Raw genomic sequence first — 11,979 nt, 5'->3', positions numbered from 1 at the left:
CAGCGCCATAGCTCTCAGAATAGATCCTAGCTTGGTTCTATACTGAGAGTTTCCTGCTTCCCCAATCAAAGCGTGCCATCGCCTTTTGGCACCTGGGCAGTAGGCAGAAAGCGCCCAAGACAAGATTTACGACCGCCTTTGTGAGCCACTATTGATCTGACTCCCCATAAAAGCGGAAGTGCTCCATCTTCGTCTTCCAGATCGGGCGCTGGCGCCAAGGAATCAAACACTTGCAATCAAGCAGCTCGGACGATCATCAGTCTCGGACGAGTGCCGGACCTGAACGGCGTTCACGCAAAGTGCTCTCGGTGGCTTTGCGGCCTTGTTATTGCCAACGTAAACATGCCAGTAGGGTAGCCCCACAGACATTCGAGCCCAGCATCTGTGCGAACACGATACTTTACTAGACGTGGAATAGATCCCGAGCAACCTGGCCAACAACTACAAGAACATTGGAAAGACCAACAACCCTGCTAACTACCCTGAAACACCTATGTAGTGAACGCCAAAATTCGTCCGCTGAACAATTGAATCTGAAACCCTATAGAGCTAGGTATTTGTGACAATAACAAGTATAAACACCTGGTGCCAATGACTATGTATTGGTAAAGCAAGGCACCCTCCATTTTCTAACACCTATTTCCTCTTGGCCCGTACAGAGGGACACACAAGCGATCCGTTCCCCGAAACCGTCCCAGATGTCTGATCTTCCAACTTCAGCCATTCGCGGTGAGAGTACTGTTCTTGTCACCGGTGCAAATGGATATCTTGCGTCACATATCGTCGATAAGTTCCTCCAACACGGCTTGAAGGTCCGCGGTACTGTCCGGGACCTAGAAAAGTCTTCATGGTTGGTGGACTTACTTGAGAAGAGGTATGGCAGTGATAGATTCGAGCTTACACTTGTTCCCGACATTACTCGCGAGGGTGCTTTTGAAGAAGCAGTCAAGGGTAGAAAACCCACACTCCTGTGCAGTTCCTTGCTGAAAATGACTATAGGCGTTAGCGCAGTGGTGCACGTTGCGACAATCATGACCTTTGACCCGAATCCGGACAATGTCATTCCTGGCGCTGTCGCCGCCGCAATAGGCGCAATGGAACCTGCTGCTAAGGAACCAACTGTCAAGCGATTCATATTCACCTCGTCATCTGCAGCGGTTGTCTCTCCTTTTGCTGGAAACGACGCGGTCCTAGATGAGCACACATGGAACGAAAGAGCAGTTGAAGAGGCCTACAAGCCCCCGACGAACGATCCCTACAGAGCATGGTATGCCTATGCTGCCAGTAAGACGCGAGCTGAGCAGGCGGTGTGGAAGTGGTGCAGTGAGAATCACCCGAGCTTCATTACGAATGCCGTTCTGCCAAACGGGATCTTTGGACGGGTTCTTGATCCTGTAAATCAGGGTTACCGCTCGAGTGCTCATTGGATTCCTGACCTTTTCGAGGGAAAAATCGAACACATGAGACTCTTCCCCCCACGTAAGTTGTTTTCCTGCTAGCCGACAGAACACCACTGACTGATGTGAAGAATGGTTCGTTGACGTGGAAGACGTTGCTCTCTTACATGTTGCTGCGGCCATTTTGCCGCATGTGAAGAATGAGCGAATCTTCGCTTTTGCTGAACCTTTCACCTTCAACAAGATCCTATCTGTTTTGAGGAAACTCTACCCGACAAGATCATTCATCGACGACTTTTCGGAAGGAGAAGATTTGACAACTATAAAGCCAAGAGCTAGAGCCCAATCGATGCTGAGAGAGCTCGGACAAGCAGAGTGGACTAGCCTCGAGCGCAGCGTTGAGAAGAATTTAGAAGTGTATATACCTTATTCTGAGGCTTCCCTCTAGCTGTACAATCATCAGCGAGCGCTGCTTCACATGCGGTCCCGACACTGCTTCTACTTAAACCTAACCTCCATGTATATCCTAGTGCTAAAATTTGACAGCATGGCAGTGGAAGAAAAACAATGTTCAGCCTTGCTTACATAATGCTGCATCTTGCCAATCACAACAGGTCACACCCCGCTTCTGTCTTGATCAACCCTTGTCTCGACCACCCGACGGCTGAATAACGGCCATGACTGACTCAGAAGTCATCTTCGTACACGAATCAGTCAATCGCCTTTTGCGGGAGATCCGTCTTATCTGTATCGTCCCCGAGGCCGATGGCCCAATCAAGTGCAAACTCAAGCGTGTCACTCTCCAGTCCAACAAAACGCCCGAGTATCGGGCTCTATCATACACCTGGGGTGCACCAGATCCTGTTCAAAAGATCGCGGTGAACAACCAATCCTTCCTTGTACGACAGAACCTCTACAATTTCCTGAAAGCATTTAGGGCACGCCTATATCAATTTCAAGATTGTAGTAACTACGAAAACGAGACGTAATGGCTGTGGATCGATCAGATTTGTATTGATCAGTCGGTTGTCGAGGAACGCAATCACCAGGTCGAAATGATGTCGGATATCTACCGAAGAGCAAGCTACGTCTATGTGTGGCTTGGTAAGTCTGACAACTGCATCGAATTGGCGATGAAGACAATCAAATCCGGCTTCAGACACCACTACGATCACGACCCCGCGACAAAAAGACCAGGGAACCGCAGAAAACTGACTCGCGATAAGGTAGCGGATCAGGACAACGGATTTGCCTCTGCCTCCGGCGATGAGAGCTCAAAAAACGAACTTTCCGGACCTGCCTTGCAACGCTTCTTCGAAAGTCCTTACTGGCTTCGACTCTGGATCGTCCAAGAGATTATGCTGGCCCGCTACATTCGCGTCATATGCGGTGAAACACTACTTTCCTGGGAAGAATTGAGACGGTTCTGCTCATCAGGCCTGAAGCGTCTTTACCCGGAAGCGGCGCTGGCCGTGCCGCCGCAGGTGATCTGGCTTACTCGACATGCTTTATCTGACAAGCAATTCACTTACCCAAGTCTTCTTCACGCCTTTGGTACGAGCGGATGTGAGAACCCTAGAGACAAAGTGTATGCCCTCCAAGGCGTGGTAAAACGTGAGAATAGGCCGATTGTTCGCTATGAGAGTTCAGTACACGACGTTTTCGAAGATGCAGTGAAGGCTATGATCCGTACTGCAATTCAGGATTCGCAGGTGCGGAAAGGTACAGATCTCAGTAGGATCAACTACATGGGGCCGATCAAAAACGTCTTTCTTGACGCAGCAGCTATTTGGATGGAAGAAATAGAAGGCGTCATACATCTTGAGATGATTGAAGCATGGATCATTTTGCGAAAGGAGATGGGGATGAACCCGATCCCAGAATCTCCTTCCGAAAGAAGTCGTCTTCTGGAAGCTGTGCGAGCTGTGTGGTCCCAATTAGCACACTTTCACCTACGCATGTTCCTCGCGAATAACCAACTCCAGTCTACAGGTACTGAAGGTCTGGAAAACAACAACCTTGATAACACGATTCTGGATTCTGAGCGGTTCGAAATGCTTATCATTCAGTTGCGCCATCATTACGACGATCTGGTCAAGATCTTAAGGACAATAAAGGACTTTATATTGCCTCCGACATCTGTCCTCCGCATGTATGATTCTCTATGGTACCCAAGACTTGTGGTGACACAGTTTGGTAGACCGTTCTACTGCGACTGGGAATGCTCTCAACCTTCAACAGTCCACATCATTCCGTAAGCACATCATCAACATAGACCAGAGCGATGGGACACACACGCTGATGTCACAACAGCTTGTATCACTTGGATATACAACAAGGATTCGAAAAAGTTGGTATGAAGTGGGTCGAGGTTCACAAAAGGTTAAAATGAGCCGACAATGCGATTCAAGTATGTTGCGGCTGAGCAACTGGCACGAATACGGGACTCATGAATCTCTGGAAGCTTAGCTCGGCATCTAGGCTACTACTATTTAGCTGTCCCTGAAGTCTCCTTCCTCGCCCTAACAACCCACAGTGGATCCAGATGATCCGGTAGATACGGACTCCTTAACAACACCGTCCCTTGATCGTCCGTAATCCTCATCCCACTCTCGTCTTTCGCACAGAGATCCACAATCTCCACATCTTTCCAGCCCTCGAAGTGGAGGTAATCGCCAACAAACTCTAGTCTCGACCGCTCATCAAGCATCATCCACCTCCTGACCACCTTGTTAGGGAAACAGCGGTTGCTTATGACAAGGTGAACGGTACCTAAAGGAAGAAAGGGGTATGAGATCAGTATTTTCTTCGGGTGCAGGAGGATATAGATGTTACATACCACCCTCATGCGTAGCTTCCAGAAGCTTTCGACAAACCTCAAGTGGTTTATTCAAGTAGTCGATACTTACCACACACGTCACTGCATCAAATTGCATATCCTGTCCTCCTTCCCACGCAGCACGTACATCGTGCGGCGGCTTGTTCAGATCCATAACGCGCCAGCGATCCGGGCCCATAAACACGCCATTCAGCGCCATCTCCTCCGCATTGAGCCCCACACCATAGACCTCCAAGTCCTTTTTCTGTATCGCTTCCTTGACCGAGGACGGGTAAAAGCTCTTCCAGCTCGTGCACATATCCATTATCCGCCCAGTTTTCGGCAACACGGTGTCGTAGTACTGCGTCAATCGCGCTATGCTTGGATCATCGATGTGCGTAACTAATCGCGGTTGGCGGTAGAACACGCCATCATCATTTTCATCGTAGCGAACGAAGTCCGAGTCATTGTACGGCCAGGTATCATACTTTGGTTTGTATGATGTCGACGAGAAGGGCGATGTGTCAAGGGACGCGGACGCCATGTTTGCCACTGCGAAGCCGGAGAAGAAGTTGAAAGGGATGGAACTTGTGCGATTAAACGACGAATATGCGCGCCATGGAGCTGTAAGTGTTGGCTTGACCGTGCGGAGGTAGTGGGGGAGGAACATGGGATGGTTAGTTGCGGATGGCAGAAGATTGTCAGCTGAAGGAAGCGCGTTCAGTGATGTTCATGAATGGCCGGATGATGACGTCAAGACACGCGAAACCACGTGCCGACGTGTGGGATGACTCCAATTCCTATGCTTCTCATCATCTCAACGGTCACAGATCTGATGATTCTATCGCAAGTTCTTTATGTCCAAAATGCATGATATGTAAGTATTCAGGTGGAGAAGTCTTGGTAAGTCGCTACAGGTACGGGTCGGCTATTCCGAAACTCGGAACTGGTATCCCGAACTTGCGGGGTTCAAATACATACAGCATGAACGCCCATAAACAATTCATGTCGTAGCTGATACATCTGCATTACCTGATACATGATGACAGCTATCCTCACTACTGCAAGACTCGTTTTCAAGAACTCGATTGCGCGACAGAAAGCCATCGATGCGTTTCACAAGATCATTGAATACACGATACCACATGAGCCACACGTTCTACAATATGTGTGCGCATTACCGGTAGACGATAGCTCAGGCACCGAGATATACATGATCGAAGAGTAGGTTGGAAGAACAATGTTGAGAATTGCGGATGCTGACCATACCAGGTACGCGAATCAAGAAGCAAGCGACACGCACTTGGCCGCCAAGCCCGTCCAAGATCTGATTCAACTATTCACGACTGGAGATGTCCTCGCTCAACCACCGGAAGTCCACAACTCAAAGGTGATTGTGAAAAAATCTTCAGGGATGCCGATACCAGTCTCATCAAATCCCGCTGTCGTCCTTATGAACATCCCCTCGAAACCTGAGCTTTCGACCAAAGACAAAGAGAGGTGGCGCGAAATGTCATCTATTGTGATGAAGAGCGTAAAAGGCGTATCCGCATTCACTGTTGTTGAAGATCAGGAAGTGAACAGTATGCGAGTCGAAGCTGTGCTACAGAGTTGGGATGCCTTTGCCGAATATCAAGACTTTATGATAGATGGACGACAAGACGGAGCAGTAATGGTGAAGATTAGACCTATTGATGGTTTTGTTGGCCGTGAGAGTACGAGCAAGCTGTAGTTTCCAAGCCCCACGTAGACAGATAGGAGCGTTTCCCACCCCCTTGGCTCGTTGAACGAGTAGATATCAACTACTCACCTTGTTCGTGTTTACGATTCTTTGTCTGAGGAACTCACATGCCGAGCCATATATCCTGCAACTGATGCCGTGCCTTCTCACGGCAGCCCCCACATATGCGACTCGTCGCTTACAGGTGTGACCAGTACTCTCTTAACCTTTCTCTCTGGAGGTACTTTCCGTCGCTATCGCGATGCAGCATGACAACGAACTATCCAAACAAGCGATAACTCTGGAATCAAATCTCAGTTTACACCAAGTGATAGCAAGCAAAAATGGGATAGGAGTTTGACGCCAGCCACCAATATGGCCTGATTTATCATACCAGTAGCTCCGGGAGTCTATTTGGACTGGGTACGATGGCGTAGAATTTCTGCAGGAATGTTACGGGAGGCGGGCGGTGCAAGCCAGAGCTCGATGGTTCGCGAAGCTCCATTATGTTCGACCCAGCAATGTAGCCGACGAGCGCAGACATTACCCCGGTACATACGATAACCCGGTGAGCGAATGACATCGGGCCATCTGATGTTATGGTTGATGGTCTGGCAATCTTGACCCGTCGATCTCGCCATGAGCCATCCTCGGTGCGGATTCACCTGTGAATTGCTTAGCTCGAGATGTCATACCGGGAGTGGTGCCAAAAGAGCCGCTATGGTAGCTGATCACAAGGTATGGTATTTTTTGCATTTTTTAGCGGCCAGTGATCGAATGCCTTTGGTTTATTCGGTTCACGTAAAGAGTAGCCAGCTGTAGCATGTAGCCGACGAGTGAGGAAAAAGACGAACATACCTCGTTCCAATGAAGCTTGTGCGTAGTAAACATATCTTCAGGTCCTCCTTCGTAAGCTTCGGTTGTAGGGTCCAGATATTGCCGAATGTGTTCACGGGTCTCTGCGTCCCCCCGGTGATCAAGGATGCAAGACTCCCAAAGCTTTTTCTGGAGCCATCGACCTTTCGGATCGCCATTAGCTATCCGAGACTGGCACCACTTGTGAAGCTCGGCAGAACATCGCGCAGTCTTCCTTCCATACCACATATTTGCAGCGAGCAATGTGTCGTATACGATGGATCGGTCGCAACCAGCGTGCATGACAGCGAACAGTACCGTTCCCAAATCTGCAGGTCTACCCAAGCGACGATTGTGGTTGAACAGCTCCACGGCCTCGAGATTTCGATCTAGCATGGCCTGCTTTCTGCCGTCGATGGCCACTTGCGCAGTCTCTGGATTCATCCAATCGACCGTCATAGCAGTGATCCAGAGCAAGAATCGCAGGAACTCGATCTTATCCCGGGTCCAGGGGCCTGACAATAGCTTCTTTGGGATGCGTCCTTTCACTATAGAAAGCTGAGGTAGGTGACTTCGAGAGAACAGCATCTGCGAAGTATCTTCAAAGTTCGGCGGCCACTGCGCATCGAAGCAGCCTTCTTTCGGCGTCCGTCCACAGAGACATCCAGCGAGACCATACCGTCGCATGATCCAAGACTTGAAGAAAGACCATGTCATCCATCTGCTGGCGAAGATGTAGGTTTGTACTGCCGAAAGCTCGGCGCGTGTGCCTCGCACATCAGTCAGGTAGTAGTTACACGTCGAGTGATAAATGTATTCAGATGAAAGTCGTGCTGCGATGTAGGTAGATGCTTCGATGAGCGCAATACTATGGCCAGCGGCAATGAAGATGGGCTGCAGAAGCTCGACGGGGAGACGTTCGATGGGTGCGAGGACCATGTTGCCGTAGTCTTTGGAAGCAAGTCGAGGAGGAATAAAGCAATTACCTTTTGCTGCAGAGCCGCACTAATGTATTTGAGCACTATATACTGCAGGTGCCCAGAAATGGAGACGTGTTTCCAACATGTTTACTTCTCACGGGGGATAGCTCGGTGTTGCATTGGTCCGACTAGCCAACGACCCCCGCATTTGCCCATTGAGGTATGCCGCTAATTACCCCACACGGTACTAGCACGTCTGCGGGTTGCTTCCGAGGTTCGCACCCTTTCGTCCTTCCAACCTGGCCTTTGACATGAATGTGTCAAGTCTTTCAATGTTCTCTTCGGATGCGACGCAGGAATTCCACAACTAAGATTATATATTGCGACGAGCCATTCGAATTACGCCAGGAGAGGTCTTATCACGATATCGTCCTTCGCGATCGCCCAGCCTACCTAGATACAGATGCTGCTGAGTGAACCTGTTGCAGAATCTCAATATTGCCTGTTGGGACAATGCTGTTCCACGACGACGATCTCAAAACCCAGGTACCGTTGTGAAGATGGCATCGCGCCTGCGGGACCGTCGACAGACAACTCCAAGCTCTAGTAGTTATCGAACTCTCTGTGGGATATAATGATCTCGCGCATACGCATGGACACTGGAAGAGCACTGAAGCTGCGTCTCTGACCCGATCATCACATCGCACAACTTCTGGTGACTGATTGCGGCTAATCTCAGGCATTTTACAAACCCAATTGCGTTAGGGCGGGGCATTCGCCGGCCGTACAACCGGCGCAATCATACCTCAACTTCGACCTGTGAGCATGAGCACGTCATTGTCAGCCTGCGGAGCTTTACTATCTCCGCCCGAAACCTCAAGCATTCGCGCAAGCAACATATCCTCTACTTAAGGCTGAAACCAGCGGCTTGAATCCGTCGGATTAATATAGGTTTTACACGATATGGCGGATCTCGACAGCGGTACTTTGTTCAGCGTGAATGGGCTCGTGGCAGTCATCACGGGTGGCGGAACAGGTGAACATAGTGCGGATCAGGACCAACGGTTAGCTGACGGCCAGCAGGCATTGGGTTGATGATCGCGCAAGCACTAGAGGCAAATGGTGCGATTGTCTATATCCTGGGTCGACGACAAGAAGTGTTAGAGAAGGCAGCCAACACAGCGGTATGTATAGCCTCAGTGTCCGCACTGATGTAGATGTGGAACTCTCTCTCCACAGATATACTGACGACCCCATGTATAGAAACATGGAAATATCTACTACCTTCAAACCGATGTAACATCCAAGTCCGATCTCTCCGCAGCAGTCGACCACATCGCTTCCAAATCCGGCTACGTCAACCTTGTCGTAGCCAACTCTGGCATCACCGGCCCGACTCTCAAGGGCTTGGAGAAAGGCGCGTCGTTGGCCGAATTCCGCAGTCACCTCTGGAATTGGGATATGAACGACTTCACGCAGACATTTGCGCTCAACACCACGGCCGCCTTCTTCACAGTCGTCGCTTTTCTCGAGCTGCTTGACAAGGGCAACAAGGCTGGAAACGTTGAGCAGAAAAGCCAGGTCATATGTATCAGCAGCGCTGGTGCTTTCAATCGTGTGCCAATGGCTGGTTACGCCTATGCTGGTTCTAAAGCGGCAGCAGTGCATATAATGAAGGCATTAGCGACGACGTTGGTGCCTTATGATATCCGCTCGAACGTCCTTGCACCTGGCCGTAAGTCGAGATATCGTCCTAGAACCGTTTTGTCTTACTTGTTTGCTGATGATTGTAGTGTATCCTAGTGAAATGACTGCAGGTATGCTCACACAGGATAAATGGCCGAGAGACTTCATACCCGAGCAAAGAGCGGGCGATATCAAAGACATGGCGGGCGCACTGCTCTTCCTCACTAGCAGAGCTGGAGCGTATATCAATGGCAATGTCTTACTGACCGACGGTGGGCGCTTGAGTATCTTGCCCGCAACGTATTGATACTGGCGCGTTATGTAGCAACAAGCACGTCGAGAGTGGCTTTGGGCGTTACTTTGAAGATTTGACAAGAACAATAATTCATTATAGATAGATTGTCGAACACGTTTCCGTCATGTTACTCCATTACACAAGTCATAGTCTGCTCATCTAGATCGGGTCAGAATATTCATCTAATCTTACACCCAACCATATCCGAACAACGAACCTATTCCTCATCGGTAACCCGAAACTCAAAAGGGCGGTAAATCGCCTTGTCAGCATCGCGCTTCTCCGCATCCGACGCGCCGATAATGTTGGTGGCGCGATAGATTTTCTCGAAAGCCCGCTTCTCGGCATCAGATTTTCCAATAATGTTTGTCGCACGATAGATGGCCTTGTAGGCTTCACGCTTCTCTTCTGGGGCAAGGGCTTCAAACTGCTCGGGGGTTGGCATGCGCTTGGCGATGTCGTTGGTGCTAGCAGTTGGGGCTGCGACGGCCGAGGCGGTAAGGAAAGCCACGAGGCCAAGGGTGATGTTGGTGAAACGCATGTCGATGACTGAGAGGATGGTAGCAGAGAGGGGCAAACGATGGATGGTAGGATGGTGGAATCGCGTTGTCACTGTCGGCTGCGGTGTCGCTTAGGCTATATACCATGCTGCGGACGTATCCATCCACGGCAAAGTACAGTCAGCATTAGCAGCTTGGTCAAGCACCTGATTGGCATGTTGGTAAGGCCAGCAATTAGGCATGTAAAGATGCCAGGCCTCCATGATAGCGTATCTGTCAAGACTAGTTTTCGTATTCGTTCTAACTTGATCAGGCAGGACGTAGCTTCCCCAGACCGAGCCAGAGCCAAGCTTCGCCAATCGCAACGGGCCGGCGCCAGAAATGCTTATCTGTCCAGGGCTGTATGACGCGTTAGTATGGGATGCCTCACTTGGTCTAAGATTTATTCTAGCAAGCCTCGGAGGAGGAGGTTGGCTTGCTCGATTTTGTGGTGTGATGTCGCCATTGTAGCCCGCACCGTTTGTCTCGACAAGGAAGGTACTTGAACGACCGCCGACCTACCAACTAGAACAGCCAGTTGGCGTGAGTGGTGCCAGTAAATGCCTGCATAGGTCGATTCTAGTGTGCCGTCCATTATTGCTGGGTAGCAGTCGTGGAATCTCCGAGGTCGGGCTTTGGAACCTTCCACCTTCACCACAAATTAACAACACACTTGCGCGAGTGTATGGCACAATGCATTTGTTCCCAAATTTCGCTTACAAGACCTTGGCGTCAGATGAGAGTCTGGAGTATACATCTGACCTGGATGCAGAGAAGGCTCGAACAGTTCGGGGTGGCGGGCAGACGAAAGTATCCTGGAAAGCTGCGGTGGTCATCACAGTGCTAAATCTGGTCGTTTTGGTAGCCTCAGTCTTGCTCTTTGCCAGAACATACTACAGCCATGATCATGGACTCAACGGCGATTATCATCAAATCACCCCATACAGCCCTGTGTTGGCCGAGTTCGATCTCAAGCCCACAACAAGGAAGATCAACGGAACGCTCTTTCCACCGCGAGACGGAGGCTCCATCGCAAGAAAACAACCCAACCCCGAATCTGATGCTGTCTGGGAAGAATGGGAACTGACGCGCATCTACCCAGTGTCGCGCGAAGAGCTCAGGAAGATGGGTGTCGATCCCTCGACAGCGGCAAAGCTGGAAGACGACGTCTGGGGTCTAGGAGACGATGCTTACGCCTCGATATTCGATGTATACCATCAAGTCCACTGTCTGAACTCCCTACGGCGAATCGCATACGGCGACTATTACAACCTCAGCATGGCACGGGCACACACCGTCAAGCAACGCGAGATCCACATCAACCACTGCATCGACATCCTTCTCCAAAGCATCCAGTGCAACGCAAATCTCGATTTGATTCCTTTGCATTGGGTAGAGACGCAGGGGTATCCCTTCCCCGATATGTCGATTAACAAGAAGTGCGTTGACTTTGAGGGCTTGACGGAGTGGCGCAAGGCCAACACGATCGACATGGACAAGTATGTTGAGGTCATGAAGATGCCGGAGGTGGGCAAGCCGGGTATCAAGGAGCTCCCCGCGGCGGATCAGTACTACGAGTACTGGGGCTATGATAATCCAAACCACAAGCCAAAGGCTGAAGGAGGGCACGGACTTGCGTTGGATGTGGACTCAAATTTGTAGCGCATTGGTTGGCTTTTTCCATTTGCGATGAAGAGCCCTACGTAGCAACTGTGTCAATTTACGTGCTTGTACGGTTGCAGAGGGTGT

At 50.2% G+C, this 11,979-nt stretch overlaps 8 protein-coding genes across 8 annotated transcripts; 5 read left to right on the top strand and 3 right to left on the bottom strand.

The window, feature by feature from the left end:
• Window positions 1-698: 698 nt before the first annotated feature.
• Window positions 699-1,845, top strand: J4E82_008355 (uncharacterized protein; the record flags this gene model as incomplete). The annotated part of the gene is made up of 2 exons (XM_051734588.1): window positions 699-1,479; window positions 1,529-1,845. 2 exons carry the CDS (start codon window positions 699-701, stop codon window positions 1,843-1,845), a joined length of 1,098 nt encoding a protein of 365 aa, XP_051585655.1.
• A 607-nt stretch (window positions 1,846-2,452) lies between these two features.
• Window positions 2,453-3,655, top strand: J4E82_008354 (uncharacterized protein; the record flags this gene model as incomplete). The annotated part of the gene is made up of 1 exon (XM_051734587.1): window positions 2,453-3,655. The coding sequence occupies one exon, from the start codon at window positions 2,453-2,455 to the stop codon at window positions 3,653-3,655; it is 1,203 nt and encodes a 400-aa protein (XP_051585654.1).
• A 230-nt stretch (window positions 3,656-3,885) lies between these two features.
• On the bottom strand, window positions 3,886-4,759 carry J4E82_008353 (uncharacterized protein; the record flags this gene model as incomplete). Its single annotated transcript, XM_051734586.1, has 2 exons — window positions 3,886-4,169; window positions 4,237-4,759. The coding sequence occupies 2 exons, from the start codon at window positions 4,757-4,759 to the stop codon at window positions 3,886-3,888; spliced, it is 807 nt and encodes a 268-aa protein (XP_051585653.1).
• A 495-nt stretch (window positions 4,760-5,254) lies between these two features.
• On the top strand, window positions 5,255-5,947 carry J4E82_008352 (uncharacterized protein; the record flags this gene model as incomplete). The annotated part of the gene is made up of 2 exons (XM_051734585.1): window positions 5,255-5,439; window positions 5,488-5,947. 2 exons carry the CDS (start codon window positions 5,255-5,257, stop codon window positions 5,945-5,947), a joined length of 645 nt encoding a protein of 214 aa, XP_051585652.1.
• Window positions 5,948-6,345: 398 nt separating this feature from the next.
• Window positions 6,346-7,729, bottom strand: J4E82_008351 (uncharacterized protein; the record flags this gene model as incomplete). Its single annotated transcript, XM_051734584.1, has 2 exons — window positions 6,346-6,600; window positions 6,794-7,729. 2 exons carry the CDS (start codon window positions 7,727-7,729, stop codon window positions 6,346-6,348), a joined length of 1,191 nt encoding a protein of 396 aa, XP_051585651.1.
• Window positions 7,730-8,673: 944 nt separating this feature from the next.
• Window positions 8,674-9,703, top strand: J4E82_008350 (uncharacterized protein; the record flags this gene model as incomplete). Its single annotated transcript, XM_051734583.1, has 4 exons — window positions 8,674-8,746; window positions 8,794-8,894; window positions 8,974-9,445; window positions 9,504-9,703. 4 exons carry the CDS (start codon window positions 8,674-8,676, stop codon window positions 9,701-9,703), a joined length of 846 nt encoding a protein of 281 aa, XP_051585650.1.
• A 205-nt stretch (window positions 9,704-9,908) lies between these two features.
• On the bottom strand, window positions 9,909-10,232 carry J4E82_008349 (uncharacterized protein; the record flags this gene model as incomplete). Its single annotated transcript, XM_051734582.1, has 1 exon — window positions 9,909-10,232. The coding sequence occupies one exon, from the start codon at window positions 10,230-10,232 to the stop codon at window positions 9,909-9,911; it is 324 nt and encodes a 107-aa protein (XP_051585649.1).
• Window positions 10,233-10,923: 691 nt separating this feature from the next.
• On the top strand, window positions 10,924-11,892 carry J4E82_008348 (uncharacterized protein; the record flags this gene model as incomplete). Its single annotated transcript, XM_051734581.1, has 1 exon — window positions 10,924-11,892. The coding sequence occupies one exon, from the start codon at window positions 10,924-10,926 to the stop codon at window positions 11,890-11,892; it is 969 nt and encodes a 322-aa protein (XP_051585648.1).
• Window positions 11,893-11,979: the final 87 nt, after the last annotated feature.

This window comes from Alternaria postmessia (assembly GCF_024291825.1).
Source record: "Alternaria postmessia strain BMP 2775 chromosome Unknown scaffold_66, whole genome shotgun sequence".
NCBI lineage: Eukaryota > Fungi > Ascomycota > Dothideomycetes > Pleosporales > Pleosporaceae > Alternaria > Alternaria postmessia.
The sequence above is the reverse complement of the archived record's forward strand: the minus strand, read 5'-3'. Positions and strand labels throughout refer to the sequence as shown.